At 33.5% G+C, this 20889-nt stretch overlaps 1 protein-coding gene across 3 annotated transcripts in view; it reads right to left on the reverse strand.

Annotated features, from left to right (window-relative positions):
* Nucleotides 1–20889, reverse strand: part of SPAG16 (sperm associated antigen 16) — a 1171227-nt gene that overhangs the window by 267725 nt on the left and 882613 nt on the right. For all 3 annotated transcript variants that reach the window (XM_011932319.1, XM_011932316.1, XM_011932317.1), the window contains one exon: nt 9727–9853. In XM_011932319.1, coding sequence (XP_011787709.1) covers nt 9727–9853 — 127 coding nt within the window. The remainder of the gene's footprint in view (nt 1–9726; nt 9854–20889) is intronic.

Here is a 20889-nt window from a genome sequence, read left to right on the forward strand (position 1 = left end):
GGCTTACATTAAATATTTGTCAACCGAATTAACATAATTCTCACCATTAGACCAACAGAAATACAAAAGAGGAAATGATAACATTTTTGGATAGAAGACACGGTCTGAAATGTGTGTCTATTATTCAAAGATGCTTATCATTATTTCAAAATATTTACAGAGTATTGATTTTCGTACTAACAATATGCTATTTATTCCTTTCAATTATTTTTTCTATTCGTGATAGAGTCCATGGTAGGAGATGTTACATGAAGATGATTTTAAACAATTTTTATTTATACTTCTCTTATAGAACAAGTGAGAAAACATACTTCTGAGCTCAATCAGATTTGAGTAAATCATATTTGAATATAGTTTGAAATTCAATTTTAGATAAATATAACTGCAAGTTATCACAAGTGCAAACTGTGCAGACTCTGACTACAAGAGTAGTGTGCTGTTTGTTCTGGGTTGATTTGCACATCTGTTGAACTACAGCTTCCCTTAAAGGATTATCCTATTAAAAAGTATCAGCTTGGCAGACTAAAGATGATTATCTATTCAATTTTGTATACACAGTCTATTAAAAAGAAGACAAATTCTTTAGCTACTTGACTTTGGGTCACACAGTATGTGTGCACTGCAACTGTTAACTATTGATTTTCAATCTAATGACTAGTATATGCTATTAGATTTAAATAACACATTGCTCTTAAATATAATAACTGCTCCTTAGAAAAAAAGTAAAAGGTCTAATTATCTCTTCTTTCTTTGTATAAATTTATTTATATTGATTAAAATACGTATGAAGAATGTCATCTTTTCATGTTTCAAAATGACCTATGCTAGCCTATACATGTAATTTTTATTATATCTGCAAACATACCAGCATAGCTAATTATATGCACTGGAGTAGTTTCTTGTCTAGAAGATATTAAGATGTGTATAGTCACGCAACTAATTTCTCATACTTGCCACATAAATACAAATCTTTTTGAATTTCTTAAATGTGTTGAAAAATAATTTGGCATTAGCACATTGTTTATATACATATATTTGCTGTAAATGCCTTTAAAAATGTTTCTTACATAAATACTACAAAGTAAATCTTCACTAAATATGATTACACGAATTTAGAATTCATCATTATTTGGGCATGTGCTAGATTTAAATTGTTTTTGTATAACTGTGTGCATCATTATACAGTTGGTTTGTAAGCAATTCCCAATGAGGTATTTAAGAAAGAAAATATTTCCAAGCACCTTTTGATTGTCTATACCTATAACGTTCCAATTAAATCATTACAATTATACCTTTATATAACTGTATCAGAGCACTAAACAAAAATTATAAATATACCTATTTTAAAAATACTACCCAAAATTGAGGAATCAACAAATGACACTTCTTTGATTGCACCTGCATAATGCTGCAATTTGTAAAGTTATTTTTCTGCTCTGATTTAATCAGAATGAGTCAGGTTCTTATATAGTCCTGTAAGAAGACTTTGATCCAGTCATTAATTTAATTTATTAAAATGTTGGAATTTATGCAGTTTTGTTCAAAATTCCTGTTGCTACAGAGACTGTGTTGTGAGGTATGCGAGAAAAACAATTTAGTCTTGCTGAGCAATACAGCTGCCGTTTATGTTTGGGGCTCGATTTTTAAATATTTTTATATCAAATTTTATTTCTGTTTTTGATCAAGGAAAAGTGGACTGTTTTATTTACATTTTGATGTTTTATTTTCAAGTTTTAAATATCATAGAGGAGCATTTAAATTTTATTTTAGAATATTATTTTTTACTCAGGATATCATGTTATAATTATTCTAAACATAGGAAAAAATGCAATTGTTTAAAACTTAGGCTGTAAACCCAATCGATAAAGTCACCCAACCAAAACTGCTTATTTTATTCATGATAAAGTTGAGGTCAAGAGAGGTTAAGTGACCTACTCAATTTCATATTACAAATCACAGATGAACAACAATTTTACTGTTTAGACCCTCGTTTTTTGATTCAAATGTCCTTTTCTGATGGAGACAGGAATAATTTCTCAATGTTTCTGAAAATTCACTCCAGACTCAGATAAAAGATTTTGGGGTATTGGGGAAACTTAAAACATTGTGCCTAAAGTTGTGAAGACAATTACAAAAGGGAGGATTCATAATTTGTTCAATGATGTTATCATTAGATTAAGTGTACAATCTTTCAAACCTGATATTAGAAAGGAACAAGACTTAGTTTCCTGTATAAATTATATGTTGTAGAAGTCAGTAACTTTAATTTGTATTAATCTATCAAAAATCATGCAATTGAAATGCATTTTAGTTCTCATAATTTATGAGTCATCATTGGGATAACAGTCTAAATATTTAATAACTGATATGGCATGATCACCAACGAATCCGAATGGACGTTATACAAATCAGAACAGGTTTATGGTTATAAAACTGCACAACTATGACTATTATCCCTAAATTAATATATTTTTGGTTGTTTTTAAAGTTTTCAAGGTGTCCCCATTATTATTAATATGTTATTTTCCATACTTGCTGGCAGATAATAAAATTGCTTCTAGCCCAGGGGATAAGAAGACAAAAAACAAAGAGAAAAATAGTTAAATTTACAGATAAAGCATAATAATAGTTTTTTTTTCTGTACAGTTCCTAATTTACATTACATTAAAATTACATTTTAATCTAATGCAATTCTGGCTTTTATAGAACTGTAAGAACATGCATATTTATTAATACACACATGGAATTAAATCTCTTAAAACTTTAAAATGGGAGGAAGGAAACCCAACTCATGTGCTGCGGTGCTTGAAAAAGGAAGCATGATTCCTGGAGCATAGCATAACTCATTCCAGGTATTAGTCATAGACTTGTGTATCCAAAGAGCTACACAGTCTGACATCCTTCAGTTTCTCCAGTTCCTTTCTCCAGAATCAGTGAGGCCCAAATTCTACTTAAGAACAAAATGGATTTGCATATACGATAGTCACTCAACAGGGAATGAAATAATGGGATTGTAAAGTAATTCAGTAGGACCACCTGGTCACCTTTTCTCTCTTGTATTTTATCTCTCCTCTTACAGCTCTGTGTCCAGATGTTGTAGAATGGGCTTGTTCTCAGGAAGAGCATCTTAGTTTGGCTCTGCCTTATGCTTTAGAGATAAAACAAGTTGGCTTGCTTTCTTCTTCTTCTTTTTTGTTTGTTTTTTAGAGACAGGGTCTCATTCACTCTTTCAGGTTAGAGTACAGTGGCAGGAATATAGTTGACTGCAACCTGGGCTCAGGTATCCTCTTGCTGCAACCTGGGCTCAGGGATCCTCCCACCTCAGCCTCCTGAGTAGCTGGGGCTACTGTTGTCCCACCATACCTGCCTATTTTTAAATTTTTTTTGTAGAAATCAAATCTTGCTATGTTGCCCAGGCTAGTCTTAAACTCCTGGCCAAGAGATCCTCTCTCCTCAGCCTTCCAAAGTACTTGGATAACAGGTGTGAGCCACCATGCCTGGCCCAGTCCACTTTCTTCTTTTCCTATTTCAGTTTTTAATGTTTATTTTTAAGCAGACCAGGCCTTCAATAAAAGACAAAAAAGTGCTCTGGAGGTGCTGGCTGTCTTTGTCTCTCAGTTTCCTCAACTCTAAAATAGGGGCAAGAATAACAATCTCATTGAGTTGTAGTGAGAATTAAATTCAGCCCTGATTCCTTGAATAGGAATTTACACTGCGGTGTAGGGTTTGAGTTCTAGCTCCCAGGAGGAAAACACAGGTAAATGAGAGTGCCTCTTGCACATAAGACCTATCAGAAACCTGGAAGATAATACTAGGGAGATTCTCTTTTACTTTTTTCTTCCAGAGACAACTAATTGAAAACTAATGTCAATAACAGGATTCCGTGTCTTAGCTTTGAGTCAACTATTGCCAACTGGTCATTAATGGGACTATTTCAATATTCATAACAAATGAATAATTTCTCCTAGCAGATGCCATATATCAATATAAAGCCAAATCCTATTATTAGAATAAGAGTCAAAATAATATAAACTTACAGATTTTAGTCTCTGGATTTAGACTCTGGATTTGAATTTCAACTCCACATTTAATCAGCTAGGTGACAGCGGGCTTGTTAATGTCTTTGTCTCTCAGTTTTGTCAATTATAAAACAGGGACAAGAGTAACAATCTCATTGAATTGGGTTGAGAATGAAATAGGTCAATACATGAGCCAACCCTATGGTTCAAAAGACTTTAGTGTAGGACAAGATCCAGAGGTGTGGGTTAATGTTGCTTCACTATGGAGGCAATATTCTTCTGAGCACTCTAACTCAGCAATTTTATTTTTATATAAAGAGCAAGATAGTAAATATTTTAGGCTACCCCCAGGCATGGTATCAACTGTCTGTCTTCCTAGCTTCTCAGGAGGCTGAGGCAGGAAGATTGCTTACACCCAGGAGTTCCAGAACAGACTGGGCAACATCACAGGACCCCATCTTAAAAGAAAAAAAAAGTAAATCTTTTAGGCTTTGCAGGCCATATACCTCTGCTGCAAATACTCAATCTTGCTGTTGTAGTTTGAAAACAGCCTTAGAGAATATATAAATAAATGAGCAAGGTTGTGTTCCAATAAAGCTCCATCTATGAAAAGAGGCCAAGCTGGCCCATGGGCAGTAGTTTGCCAACCCCTTTTTTACCTGCTATCCTTTTGAATTGCAAGATTTTCCCATTCTTGTTGGTGGGAACACAAATTATTTCTAGGCCTGTGTGAGCTCCTGGGATTTTATTTCTAATGCTTAAGATAGATTTTTTTCTGGCCTCAGGCTTTCATGTATTCACTCTTAGCCAGCTGAAGACTGGAGGGGACTCTGCACATCTCCAGTTCTCTGTGTGTGGCTCATAACTCTCCTGTACCCTGCCCTGCAAACTCAAGCTGCCTTGGCCTTCCTGGACTACCCACTGACTCTTCAACTCTGGGAGTTAGCCAAAAGTTCCTTCATCCCTAAGTTGAAACCTAGAAACTTTCTCCAGGCTATATTCTGGGGCAGTCATAGGGCTCACCTTGTTTACTTTCTCTCTCTCAGGTATTACTGTTTTTTATTGCCAAATATTACATGTCTGAAAGTCCTTGTTTCATATATGTACATACATTTTTGTTTCTTTCAATTGTTTTAGGTTAGGAAAAAATCTTGTTGATCTTTGTTACAATATCTTGTCTGGAAGTGGAAGTCCCTATAGATATTTATCATTTTAAATACAAAAAAGTCTGAGGCTCAGAAATATTTGGAAATTTTGTCAAGATCATTTTGCTAGTAAGTAGCGGAGAGAAAATTCAAACTTGGGCTTCTAACTTCTAAATAAATTTTCCCTCCATTACACTATACTGCTTCTATCAGAGGGAATTCTACAAATTTCAATAACTACAAATTTCTTTTTAAATAAAAAATGATGAACTCTAGTTTTTTCTAGAAGAAACTGATGAATCAAATTTGAACCAAAGATTTTGGAGTCATCTCATTATGTTATGAAAAATTGGGGGGGGGTGTCTGATACTTCTTGCATTTTGAATGGAGTCACATTTTCGTCCCATTTTGGCATTTCTGTTGTGGTTCTGATTGTGGAGAATATAATGTTGGGAAACTTTGCTCATTTTAATGATCTGATACTGATAAGCTTTCTACTGGAAAGTGCCCATCTGGCTCAAACTTCAGCTTCTGCATTTTCTTAGGACTTAGGATGTGACTTCTTTGCAAATTTACTGGAATTAGTTTTACAAAAGAGAGAAAAATATTGCTAAACTACATAAACACGGTGAAATGAGAGATGTGGAAAAGTATGTGTATAAATTCTCATGGTTCATTTTTATTACTTTCACTATGCAATTCCATTTAACATTTTCTGAAATAGCAATAAATTTTTGAATGATGAAACATATGGCATTTTGAGTATGCCAAGTGAGAGATATTATTTAGGTAGTGAATGTTCACAAAAATGTGTAGCATTATATTATCAGGAGGCTCTCTGTTTAATGAGAAAGGAGCACTTATCCCTTCACAAATACTTGGGTTATAAATATCTACTACTATATGTATGTATCTATAAACACAGATAATCTGTGTCACAAGCAATGTATTTGATAATAAAATATTATGCAAATAATGCTGTGTCACATACAACTTTTTTAAAACGTGTGAGAGGCTGATTTTTTACAGCAACAGAAAAAGCTAAACTCTAGGAGATGATTCCTATATCTTTATACCTTGATTGAACATATATATGCATATATCACATTACATATAACTTTACTGATGAAGTAATTTTTAATATTACATAAAACTGAGGTTTTGATCCTTGTTTCTTTTATTATTTGTTTATTAATATTTATGCTTTCCCTAGAAACCTTCTACCATGGCACCCAGCCTCAGGGATCTTTCTTGCGCACCAATATGTTGAATTTCTCTCATCCCTAAAATGAATGAGTTGACCTCTCAAACCCCTTCAGCACTAGGATAAAATATGGTAGATGATGACGCCAAGAGTTCCCTATTATAGAATATCATTATCCCTCTGAGTCCACATTAGAACACTGCAAGGCAATTGTCTCTTCCATTATTTCTATGAGGAGAAATAGGTAATGCGCCTAAAATCTAAAAGGTGCTGAACACGTGATGAAACCTGAGGGTCTGAATTAAATAGTCTATATTCTTTTTCTCCACCTTTGGTTTTCCAACATTTTTGCCAAAACTACATTTTAAAAATAATATTCTGTGAATAATCTCTATTTTAAGACAGATAAGGTACTATTCATTAGTATAGATACTTTTATAAATCCACTATGACAATATTTACTTATGAGGTTAATAAATAGACAATTTTGTTATATGTGAAAATTTGAAATTTAAGATTATAGATAATAATTTCAGCCTTTTTAATGATCTCTACTTCCAATTTATTTCTATACTGTGTTGGATTTGCAGTGATGAAAAATCCCTTATTTATAAAGATCTGTCATTTCATAAGAAAACAGCTCTTTTTAAACAGTACACCTCATAACCTTAAGATGCCCTTAAATTAAACTGATCCAGAGACATTAAATATTATTAGCAACTTTTGTTTGTATAATGGCCACTTAAAGTATCTAATAACCACTTATATTTCTTATATGAAATATCTCAGATAGGATGCTATTTGTAATTCCACATGTGTTACATAACATGATGATGACATTACACGTGTGTTTTCAATAGTCCAAGAGCACAGCAGAGACAGCAGACCATTGCTTGGCCTCACATTATGTAAGTTGTGACAAATAACGTGCTAGGTGTACATAACTGCACAATTTAGTTCCATCAAAGAGTTTTGACTGGAAAAAATGGTTAGACATAACTAATGTGAGCCCTCCGTACATGTTCATTATTGCCAATAGTGTCAATTATATCCTTGCTTTTTTGGAAAATGATTACATCATATAGGCTTATATTGGCTTACCACTGGAAATAAATAAAGATATATTCAAATGAATGTGTATTTCGAGATTACTAAATTAGATTTGATTTTATTCTCATATTTTCACGATACAATTTTGTTATACGTCTCTTTTAAATCATTTATTCCTGAACAAATGCAATTAGAAGAGACCCATATACCTCATCTTTATTTCAATTTTGTTTTGCTCTTAATTTGTACTCTTCTTTACTCTCTTGAGATGAACATAATTACTTAACTTTGTGATTTCACCTCTTTCTTCATTCTCTCATTAGACTTTATGTTTGCTTTCCCTAGTTTCTTCAACTTTTGATGTATTTCAGCCTTTTAAATGAGGAGTCATTGAGGACTTGTCTTGTATAGAAGCACAGATTTCTCATTATTCAATGAGAAAATCCTTATGACAGTAATTTCTCCCACACATAGAACTAAAACTAATTATGGTATGTTCCTTAAAGAAATGGTCAAAGGGATGGGAAGGTCGGGTTGAAATCATATTCCTTCAAACTGATAAAGGGTTTTCATTAGAGTCCCTCATTCATACATGTCTCCGGTGTTTCTCGCTGTTCCACCGCTGATTCTTATGTTATTCTTAATATTAGTCTATCACCAAGTATATTTCAGTCATGGAAAGAAAAAAATGGGTTTGCTATATCAAGGACCTTAAAATCACACTGACCTGTATGACAGAAGATAGGTACTGATACTTATTTAAAATCATGTTTATCTAAGTATGCAAATAACTTTTAGGCTGGATGACATGGATGGTAAAGAGCAAGTGGCAACATATTTAATGACATATTTAATGGCTATTATTAATTGTATGGTATTTCAAAGCACCTTTTAACTTCTATTATTAGGAAGTACATCCAAAAGTTTTGAAATTACAGAGTTCAAAATTCAAAGACATGAATACTTGAATGCTAGCTCAAGAAAATACAATGGGATTTAAGGATGTGAAATGTTTATGAAAACCAAGTGAAAGCTGTAGAGGAGCTATGGTGTCCATGTCGATTTTCTATGTCAAAAATTAAAAATTGAACTTTTAATAGGCTTTTGCAGTGTAAGATGAAATTCCCATAGTTGGGACTTTTATTTTGAACAACGTTTTCTCTTTTTAATTCTAGCAGACCATAAATGTCTTAACAACAAGAATATTACTAGAACTTTTTAAAGAAGCCATTGTTACTAGTGTGGTTCTTATGCCAATCTGTAATGGGAATATAACTTAAAGTTTGTTAAGAAGACAAACTTACCATTTTCTAAATTTCAGATACATGACGGCAATATTATGAAACCAGTTCCAAGAAACACACAGTTATCTTCTGGCTCTAGAATTACTCCTGGCATATTCATACTTTCCGGACTAAATAATTAATATGGACTATCTTAAAAAAATTAAATATTTTTCATATTTATTCTTTACTTCCTTATCTAAAATCAAGTTTTTGCTATCTCCACAACTTTGATTTACTACAAATAATGATCAAAGACTCAAAATATTCTCAAAACTTAAAAGAGTTTAAAACCTGTATCACAATAGCAAAGAAAAAATTTATTGTTCAATAATGTATATACATTATTTAATAAAGTCTATCATTAAAGATACAGATGCAACTGTATTTTTAACCTTATAAATAGACAACTGGAATTATTGTGTGGTTCATAAAATCAGCTGCTACACTATTCCTCCTCAGCAAAGATAAAATATTTTATCTAATTGATTATATCATTATGGAATAAAAACTAAATAAAATAACATTATAGAATGCAGAACACATAATTGCAACAATAAGATAAATATTTATTTCAAATTAATTGTAAACTCTAGACAATATGGGGTAACTCATTAAATTTTTAACACTAAATTATTACACTAAAAATGTTTCAAGTTCATTTTTGCTAAACTTTTGTTCTTCTCTTAGCTATTTTGCCTTTAGAAAATCCAATTTGCTTACCTTGGATGGTGATTCTGAGGGATGGAGGTTCGAACATTTTGTGTGGCACTGCTAACAAACCTATGCTATCTAGATTAGTACATATTATCACCTCTATTATTTCTGGCTTCAAATATATGAATATAATTCTTTCATATGACATGCTACAAATGATAAAATATATCATAATGTAATATATTGTAATATAATATTAATAACAGACATTTACATAGAAATACATATGTTTAAGTAGAAACAAAATAGTTTCAGAACAAATATTAATGTTATTGCCTTAGTCAGAAAGTAGACAAAAATGATCCTACCTGATGAATCAAAATTCACCTCATTGCCAGGACTTGGACCTATATCGATGGACACAATTGGTAACAGCTTCCGAAAGTCCCATAGCTTTGTAACCCCACGGGCATCACAGGATGCTATCATGTGACCCTTCAAAATATAAGATAAACAAAAATAAAATGTGTATATATATATATACACACACACACACTACATATATACAAATACATATAGTAACCTATAGACAAAAGATGTCACAATTTTATTACGGCTGTAAGATTACAATCCTCTAAACAAAGTAGTTGTCAATAACTTTATTTTGGACATAAAATTATTTAAAATGATATTCTTAATATATGAAATCCTACACTAAATTTTTGGAGTTAACATTTCAGACAAGCATTTTCATTTTAACTACATTAGAAAATGTAACAAAACAATAACATGTACACTCATAATTTGCCTATCTATACACATATCACATGTCACACATATGATATATGTGACACATAAAATCTGTGAATGTGGGAAAATTATACCGTATGCATATCTCAGCTTTTATGCTTGCAATTAGTTAGCATTGATAATTTATATCTCAAATAGAGAAAAAACAAAAAGAGGTAGGAAGAAAAATGGACACGGTGAGAGAAGAATATCATCATAGCAGGTAGAATGACTGGGACCAGATGAAGTTGATGGCAATAAAATGATATTGTAGTCTGTTAGTCAAAATTCTCAGAAAACATAGTTGGGCTTGCTTTGGTAACAGGTAGTGGAACAAGGAAGAAGGTAATTGAATAAAAGGAAAACAGAAGGAAGGGTGAATGGATTCAAGTGACATGGCAATGGAAGGTGGGGAGAGAGATTTTTGCAGCAGAGTAGCAGCGGCCCAGGCTTATCAGTTCGGAGCCCAGGGTCTGTCTACACGCCTTCTGCTGGTCTCTCAGGAAATGTTTATTGAGCATCTACTTTATGACAGAAATTGGACATATGCTGGTGAATAAGAAGGGTTTCTGCTCCCCAGCAACTCATCGTCTTCACTCATTCTCATCAGTCTGGTCATTTAATTTCTTTGTCCACTCAAAAATTGAATGAGTATTGGCCACATTAAAATCATCAATTATGTTTGTAAAATATCAATATACTGTTTCCCATTTGATGTGCACTTTCCTTTTCAGCTGCAGTTCAAATTTTTTAATGTCAATCTCAAAACCATCCTCTCATTTTCTCCATACATTATTTACAACGTTAACATTAACAACTTAATTATCATCCAATTTTCCTTATCATTTTGAACTAGCTCACATATTTTCTCACTCCTTGATTTCTATTCTTTCTGTCAAATAGTACATCCTATAGTACAGTTCAAGTGGACCCATTATTTTTCTCTAAACACACCAGTAATGCAATGAATGCAATTAGTTTTAAAATTTTGTAACTGGCATAGTAATACAACAGCCTTGTCTCCAATCTAATAAATGAGATGCTTAATCATTTTTATGACTTAAAAGGAACATGGAGAACTTGGAATGTCCTCAAATATGTAAACATGTATTATAACAATTGTGAGGAATCAGTGAATTTCATTTCAGAAAAGGAAAGAACAGTTCTCAGTATTAGCCGGGAATATTAATGGTAGAATTTAGAAAGAATTCTTTCCAAATATAAGGGCTTTCAATGATCTGATAGAGGTCACAGAATGGAATTTTTTTTCAATTTTGGGAACAGGGTAGGTAAGTTTTCATCGGAATTTAATCTGGATGCACCTCTTGCCATAGGCAGGTGGATGAACTTGATGTTCTTTTGTTGTCTGGAGTCTATGAATTAAAGACAACCTTAAAGTATAGTTTATCGCACTGAATATTAAAATTTGAGGAAGTATACTTAAAATAAAAAATAGTTTAATCACTGTTATTGTGTGAAAATGAGTAAATAGTTTTAATATTTTTACATTTAATACTAGAAACTTTTATTGCTGTCAAATGATCAAGCTCAATAGTTTGATAATATGAAAGTGAGTCAATATTTATGAAATGCTTTTAATAAGCCAGGTACTGTGCTAAATGCTTCATTAATAAACTAGTACATAGCAACTTTAAGCAATTTTGAATAACTAACATCATTTAGCTAGGTTTTTTTTACATTGCCTTAGAAACTTAAAAGCCATGACAAAGTATGCATTATGGTAAAATGAATATTTTTTTTTTTTTGAGATGGAGTCTCGCTCTGTCGCCCAGGCTGGAGTGCAGTGATGTGATCTCGGCTCAGGGCAAGCTCCGCCTCCCGGGTTTACTCCATTCTCCCGCCTCAGCCTCCCGAGTAGCTGGGACTACAGGTGCCCGCCACCACACCCCGCTAATTTTTTGTATTTTTAGTAGAGAAGGGGTTTCACTGTGTTAGCCAGGATGGTCTCGATCTCCTGAACTCGTGATCTGCCCGCCTCGGCCTCCCAAAGTGCTGAGATTACAGGCGTGAGCCACCGCGCCCGGCCAAATATGATAATATTTTAAGTAACAGAAATAAGTTCGCGTTTAGATTTGATAACTGAAAGATACTTGGTAATGGAAGAACAGCTTAGCTATATATCCAGTTAGCTAGTGAGGCAGATGTAGTGTCTATTACAGTGTTTGGAGCATAACAAAATATTTGTTAAGCTGATAGATGAGTAATGCTTCCTCAAAGATTACCTAAAGTTTTATTTTGGTCCAAGTCCTTCCAATGCAGTCTTGAGGTGAATATTAATTCTAACCCTGATGGGTCTGAATCACTTACAAGAGAGAAAGCAATGGAAGAGGCAGAGAAACTAGAACCAATACTTAGAATATTCTAATGCCCTGTATCCTTCTTCTTTCTCTCATTTCAGGAAAACTGGAGGGCCATCTGCTAATTTCCTTTCTTGAGACAGAAGAAACTAGAATGTTGTTAATCCAAACTGTGTAGTTTAGATGGAGAGATGTGGGAAGGAGATTAGTTGACAACCTTGGGAAAAATCATTTTATCTACAATTTATGACAGTCAGGCTATAGTTAGGCATTTAACCTAAATTAAGAAATATTTCAAAGAAAATGTTTTTAAAGACAGTTGAGATTTCATGACAATCTTAATGAGAGTCAAGGTTCAAGAGGTTTGGAAATCTCTAAAATGCAATTCTGGTTATCATCGGTAGTAGTACTACTGATCTTGAGGATGGGAAGGTACTGAAGGTGGATGTGCAGAAAGCTCTCAAAGAAGTTCAGATTGAGATCTGTGATTGTTTTTCTGAAACTGAATCTCCAGCACCCAGTATAGTTCTTACTACATGTTAGGCATTTGGTCTTTGAATAAACAATTGAATGAATAAATGAATAAATACAAAGGGAATGAAGAGTAATCAGCGTTGACTCTATGTGATTTAAAATAATTTGTTTCAAAAATATACAAATATTAACTGAGCCAAAGCTCAAAAAAATGCTTTGTGGTCATAAGACTCAAATGAATTTAATTATGCCAGTAGAATTTAGCCAAGTGGACAAAGGGTACAGCTGAGATGAAAATGAATAGTCATGACTCCTGATTGCCTTTGTTAAGCCTCCCGCCACCAAATTAAAGATCCTATAATGAGAAAACCATATAGACATGAAGTTAATAATAAATTAGAGAGTAGAACATAAGATCAACCTAGCTTCATCTAGGCTGCTGAGAATTTATTAGAGAAAAATTTAGCAATAGGTATCAAGGATCACAAAAATGTCCAAACTTCTGGAACTTTTAATATTACTTCTGAACTTTACTATAAATTAAAGAAAAATGTGTTATTAAAAAAACTAATGTAGCATTATTTATAAATAAAAATGGAAACAAGTGAAATTTGCAATAATAATCTAATATGGAAGAAGTGAACCTTGGGCTGTGGTGGATTCAGAAAACTGCTTGAGGCAACTTTTATGCAAACTTGTTATCAACAGCTGCAGAGAGACAAGCAGACTAAACTACTATCTCTCTGCACAGAGGTTCCAAACATATTTATGTACAGTAAAACAAAGAAAGAAAAGGAAAAAACTGGAATGTTAATGAGGTCATTAATAATTTAAATAATTAAAATACTATTTTATAAATCAATAGTATTCCTTAATATAAACATATCCTATGGCTTTGTATAATTTTTTAAACAAATGTTTCAAACTTGGGCATTATCCTAACTTTTAGGATTACAGGGCTAGTGCTCAGATAGGTTAAGAAACCATCATTCTTAGCAAACTATCACAAGAACAGAAAACGAAACACCGCATGTTCTCACTCATAGGTGGGAACTGAACAATGAGATCACTCGGACTCGGGAAGGGGAACATCGCACACCGGGGCCTAGCATGGGGAGGGGGGAGGGATTGCATTGGGAGTTATACCTGATATAAATGATGAATTGATGGGTGCTGACGAGTAGATGGGTGCAGCACACCAACATGGCACAAGTATACATATGTAACAAACCTGCACGTTATGCACATGTATCCTAGAACTTAAAGTATAATAAAAAATAAAAAATAAAAAATAAAAAAAATAAAAGTATACTTAAAAGAAAAAAAAAAGAAATATTATATAGTAATATAATTTTTTATATGAAAGTACCTATGTCTTTATATTGCATCTCTAAAAGAAATAGGATATTAACCTATTTTGGAAGACTCAGGTCCAATTTGATTGTAGTTTGAACCTTCATCCTGATGAGTCAGGTAAGTAGTTTCTTGGTTCAACTTGCTGGGTTTTATATATATATAAATACCTTTTTCTTTTGAGAAGTCAATTTTCTGAACAATACTGAACAATTTACTGAACAACAATTTAGGCCCAGGACTTTGTTTCCTTTTTTTAAGGGTTCCTCAAGGTTGAACAATAGACTATATATAATATTATCTTTTCAAAGAGTTATACTGCATACTAGAAAAATTAAATGAATGATTTTATATCAACTATGTATACATAAGAATGTTGTAAACACTAAGTGAAGGAATTTTGTTTGTTTAGCAGTACATTCTAGTGACCTAGAATAAAAAATAGTTCATGTTAAATAGATAATTGTAGAATGAATAAATGAATACCTTAGACAAAAAATTATAAAGCCATTAAAATAACAATTATAGAACCAAAGTAAAACATGGAAAAATTTATGTCAAACTTTGGTTACATTGATTAAAAGTATATAATATACATGTACAATGATTAAATGGGGAGTTACATCAATTGTTTATAAAAACTTTTGTGTATTTTTATAATACTTTAATACTTTAAAAGCGAACAATAATTACAAATAAACTCAAAGATAACAGTTATATATTAATCAAATATCATTGTCAAACATGTTACTATTTATTTCATGAGCTCTTAATTCATTTTATTTTACTTTACTTTTAAATCTTATTTTTGAGATAGGGTCTTGTTCTGTTGCCCAGGGTGGACTGCAGTTCAATCCTGGGCTCAGGCGATCCCGCCACGTCAGCCCCCCAAGTAGCTGAAACCACAGGCATTTGTCAACACCCTCAGCTAATTTTAAAATTTTTTAGAGACAGGGTCTCGCTATGTTGCCCAGGTTGGTCCCAAATTTGTGGCCTCATGCGATCCTCCCACCTTGGCCTGCCAAAGTGCTGGGATTATAAGCATGAGCCACTGTGCCCAGTCTCATGAGACTTTAAAATATGCCAGTGGTACAAGTACTGATACTGAGAATGGGAAGGTACTAAATGTGTTTGCCTGGAAAGCTCTCAAAGAAGTTTCCATTCAGGTCTGGAGCTCTTTCTGTAACACTGAATCTCTAGCACCCAGCACAGTTCCTGCTACATGTTAGATATTTGATTTTAAATCACTAATTGAACGAATAAATATAGAGAAAGTAGAGAGTAATAAATGTTGTTTGTATGTAATTTAAAAGAATTTTTTTCACAAAGATAGAAATTTAAGTGAGCCAAAATGCAGAAAAAAATGTTTTTGTGATCATAAGACTCAAGATCATATATTTGCATAATACTTTATAGCTTATCTTATAACATACGGGTAAATAATGTCACAGCTGACTCTCACAACTCCATGATGAGTCAAACTGTGATTCTACCTCTTATTTAAAACTAAATATATTCTAGAAGAATTAAATAATTTATGGAAGGACCTTGGTCAAGATGGTCTTAAAACACAACCACGAAATGAGACAATTAAAAACCAGTAATAGCTAACACTAATTGGGTAATTCCTACGTGTCTCTCAGGGTTCCAAGCATTTGTATACAGATATATACATATGTCAGACAATCAAAAAAAAAAAAAAAACAAAACCCCAAAACTATGATGGAATAGGTGATCACCTCCATTTTATGGATGAGGAAATTGAGCCACAGAAAGCTTAATTAATTTTCCTACAGTTCACAGTTAAAAAAGAAATGGCCAGGATTTAAGGCCATTTGACTATAGAGTCACTAACCTGTACTATGTCTCAAAGAAAGAGTGGGGCTAAAAAACGATTCTCAGAAGCATAAGGCCTTGAAGAGTTTGAGGACAGCATTAACAGGCATACTATGCACTAAGTAAAAGCAGAACAGAAACACAAAATAGAGAACAGGGGTGAAAATATGAGTTCCGGGCTTTGGGTTTGGAAGCAGACTGGTCATTCAGCTTGTGCAGGATAATAACAGAGACTAAAAGAGCTTTGTGTCAGATGGAAGATAAACATCAACTTACTGCTAAAACCATGGCTGGGGTAAGATTTCCTGACAAAATGAAGCTGATAAAAGTTGCCAGCTAATGCTGTTTGAAGCTACACTGTTTGTGAATCTATACGTTTAAGGACTTAGAGTTAACGCACAGGCTCGCCACCTGGACCTGGACCAAGTAGCATACTCAGTGACTGGATCTGTGGTTTCAAAACCAGAGGGCAGGTTTCATCTACAGTAAACATAAAACCTATCCTAGAATACCCTGGAGCTAGGGGCCTGGGAAACCTGGAACTAAGGAGATAGTTACAATACTGAAAGTTATGGAAGGGTAAGCACAAAGAAAGAGGAAAAGTCCCTATTTAATAAATGGTTCTAGGAAAAATGGCTAGCCATATGTAGAAAGCTGAAATTGGATCCCTTCCTTATTCGTTACACAAAAATTAATTCAAGATGGATTAGAGACTTAAATGTTAGACCTAAAACCATAAAAACCCTAGAAGAAAACCTAGGTAATACCATTCAGGACATAGGCATGGGCAAAGACTTCATGTCTAAAACACCAAAAGCAATAGCAACAAAAGCCAAAATTGACAAATGTGATCTAATTAAACTAAAGAGCTTCTGCACAGCAAAAGAAACGACCATCAGAGGGAACAGGCAACCTACAGAATGGGAGAAAATTTTTACAATCTACTCATCTGACAAAGGGCTAATATCCGGAACCTACAAAGAACTCAAACAAATTTACAAGAAAAAAACAAACAACCCCATCAAAAAGTGGGCAAAGGATATGAACAGACACTTCTCAAAAGAAGATATTTATGCAGTCAACAGACACATGAAAAAATGCTCATCATCACTGGCCATCAGAGAAATTCAAATCACAACCACAATGAGATACCATCTCACACCAGTTAGAATGGCAATCATTAAAAAGTCAGGAAACAACAGGTGCTGGAGAGGATGTGGAGAAATAGGAACACTGTTACACTGTTGGTGGGACTGTAAACTAGTTCAACCATTGTGGAAGACAGTGTGGTGATTCCTCAAGGATCTAGAACTAGAAACACCATTTGACCCAGCCATCCCATTACTGGGGATATACCCAAAGGATTATAAATCGTGCTGCTATAAAGACACATGCACACGTATATTTATTATGGCACTATTCACGATAGCAGACTTGGAACCAACCCAAATGTCCATCAATGACAGACTCGATTAAGAAAATGTGGCACATATACACCATGGAATACCATTCAGCCTTAAAAAAAGGATGAGTTCGAGTCCTTTGTAGGGACATGCATGCAGCTGGAAACCATCATTCTCAGCTAACTATCACAAGAACAGAAAACCAAACACCACATGTTCTCACTCATAGGTGGGAAGTGAATAATGAGAACACTCGGATACAGGAAGGGGAACGTCACACACCGGGGCCTGTCATGGCATGGGGGTTGCGGGGAGGGAGAGCATTAGGAGATATACCTAATGTAAATGACGAGTTAATGGGTGCAACACACCAACATGGCACATGTAAACATATGTAACAAACCTGCACGTTGTGCACATGTACCCTAGAATTTAAAGTATAATTTAAAAAATAAATAAATAAATAAAAAGAAAATTTAACATCTGTATGGAGATGTGTTGCAAATGTAAAATGCATGCTAGATTTTAAGAAAAGAATGTAAATATCTAAAAAATAACTTTAAATTATTGGTACTGTGTTGAAATAATGCTTTGAATACATTTACTTAAAATATTATAAATGAATGCTGTATGTATCTTTTTGCTTTTTAAAATTACAGCTCCATTGAGATATTAACATACCATTGAAAATGTACAATTCGATCATTTTTAGTATATTCAAAGGGCTGTGTGATTATCACTGCAATCAATTTTAGAACATTTTTATCATCTCCCAAAAAGCCCCATACCCTGGTCAGTTCTCATTATTCTCTAACCCTTCCAGCCTTAAGCAAACACTGATCTTTGTTTTCATGGATTTGCCTATTCTGAACACTTCACAGAAATGGAATCATATACTGTAATATTTGATCTTTGGCATTTGTCTTCTCTCAGTTAGCATAATGTTCTCAAGGTTCATCCCTGTTGTAGCATATATAGGTACTTCGTTCTTTTTGACTGCTGAATAATATTCTATTATATGCTATATTTTGTTGATTACTATTTGGTTTTCTCTTTTCTGCATGAGGAGTAATCCTGATGTAAACATGCATGTACAAAGAAAAAAAAGAAAGAAATAAAGGGAGTTAAAAGAGAGGATCAGACCTTGTACTTACTCAAAAGAAGCTACCAAAAGTTTTCCATAACATGCAAAGAGATCTAAAGTTAATAGAGTCAATAATTGCAAGATAAAATTGATCTGTATAGATTAAAATTATGAAAGATTGAAAAAGATTTTAAAGTGAATCTCAAAGATTTCAATAAAGAGCTAATACTCATTAAAGAAAAAGAAATGAAACAAATACAATCTAAAATGACTTGAGAAATCCAAGAGAATTAAAATGTTAGTCATTGAAGAAATGGTGCTCTATAGATAGGATGTAGTCTATTCTAGACAAAGTTGAAAAGAAAGTTAGTGGATTGGAATATTACAATCTGGAAAATTTAGCTGGATTGTAGACACAGAGATTAAAAGATAAAAGCATGTAAACCATTAAGATACTTGAGGGTGGGGGTGAAGTTACGTATTCCAATATATGTTTTATAAGCATTACAAAAGAAGATAATGTAAAGACCATCAGAACAGCAGTATCTGAAAGTGTAATGACTGAAACTTTTCCAGAATTGAAGAAAAATATAATATTAAGACTAAAATTGCACTCCAAATATTGAGCATAATGCATAAAAATAAAACTGCACCTAAACACAGTGTAATGAAAAATGTGGGATATTATGGACAAACAGATATTTACCTACAAGTGAAAAATGACAGATTACCTATTTAAAATATCTTAAAGACATTTCAATTAATTTTTTAAGTAGATATTAGAACCAGTGGGATAATGTCCTCATTGTATTGGGGGAAAAACCTCAACCTAAAATTCTATGCTTAAATATCACTTTTGATTGAATGCATTTTCATTCAATGAATAAAAATGTTTAAATCTAAATATATTATGGAAAAAGTATTAATGTTTGTATTTCATCATGAAAAAGTAAAATCCTAAGTATAGTATGGGTCAAAATACATAATGGTGAGCACAAATACTTAAAAATTCAGTAATTTTTTTTTTTTTTTTTGAGACCGAGTCTCACTCTGTCACCCAGGCTGGAGTGCAGTGGCATGATCTTAGCTCACTGCAGCCTCTGCCTCCCGGGTTCAAGTGATTCTCCTGCCTCAGCCTCCTGAGGAACTGGGATTATAGGTGCACGCCTCCATGCCTGGCTAATTTTTGCATTTTTAGTAGAGACAGGGTTTCACCATGTTGACCAGGATGGTCTCGATCTTCTGACCTCCTGATCCACCCACCTTGGCCTTCCAAAGTGCTGAGATTACAGGCATGAGCCACCGTGCCCAGCCAAAAATTCAGTACCTTATTTATTTATTTATTTATTTTTATTTTTATTTTTTATTATTATACTTTAAGTTCTAGGGTACATGTGCATAACGTGCAGGTTTGTTACATATGTATACATGTGCCATGTTGGTGTGCTGCACCCATCGACTCGTCATTTACATCAGGTATAACTCCCAGTGCAATCCCTCCCCCATCCCCCCTCCCCATAATAGGCTCCGGTGTGTGATGTTCCCCTTCCCAAGTCCAAGTGATCTCATTGTTCAGTTCCCACCTATGAGTGAGAACATGCGGTGTTTGGTTTTCTGTTCTTGTGATAGTTTGCTGAGAGTGATGGTTTCCAGCTGCATCCATGTCCCTACAAAGGACACAAACTCAATCAAAGTTGATTTAGTTAAAATTAGAGACAAAATGCTAAATCCAAACCCCAGCTCTAATTCTAACCCTAACCTAATTTAAATCTTATCTTAATTAAGCAAAATTCAGGAAATAGGTTAAAAAGAAGCAAATAAAACAAGATTAACAGAGAATACAAGTTATTGTTATGGTAATACCAATACAGCAATATCTATCTCTCTGTCACACCCACCCAGCCACCCCTACACACACACACAAATGGGATATACTTAACAACTGAAAGTAAGAAACAACTAAAATAGTTTAAATAATAAAGAATATAACTATATGCAACCTACAAAAGAAACATTAAAAACAAGCAGAAACAATAACAAAATTCCCAAAATATTCAAGTGTGAAAATAAAGGAATAAAATCATTAAATACTAATTCCTAAGAAGCTCATAGAATAATATCAGTGTCAGAAAAAAATAATTCCAGTGAAAAATTTACTGGAGTCTACTACTAAAGAATAATAAAGGGGGGGCGGAGCAAGATGGCCGAATAGGAACAGCTGCAGTCTCCAACTCCCAGCGCGAAGGACACAGAAGACCGGTGATTTCTGCATTT

Source organism: Colobus angolensis, unplaced genomic scaffold, assembly GCF_000951035.1.
Source record: "Colobus angolensis palliatus isolate OR3802 unplaced genomic scaffold, Cang.pa_1.0 Scaffold95, whole genome shotgun sequence".
NCBI classification, from domain to species: domain Eukaryota; kingdom Metazoa; phylum Chordata; class Mammalia; order Primates; family Cercopithecidae; genus Colobus; species Colobus angolensis.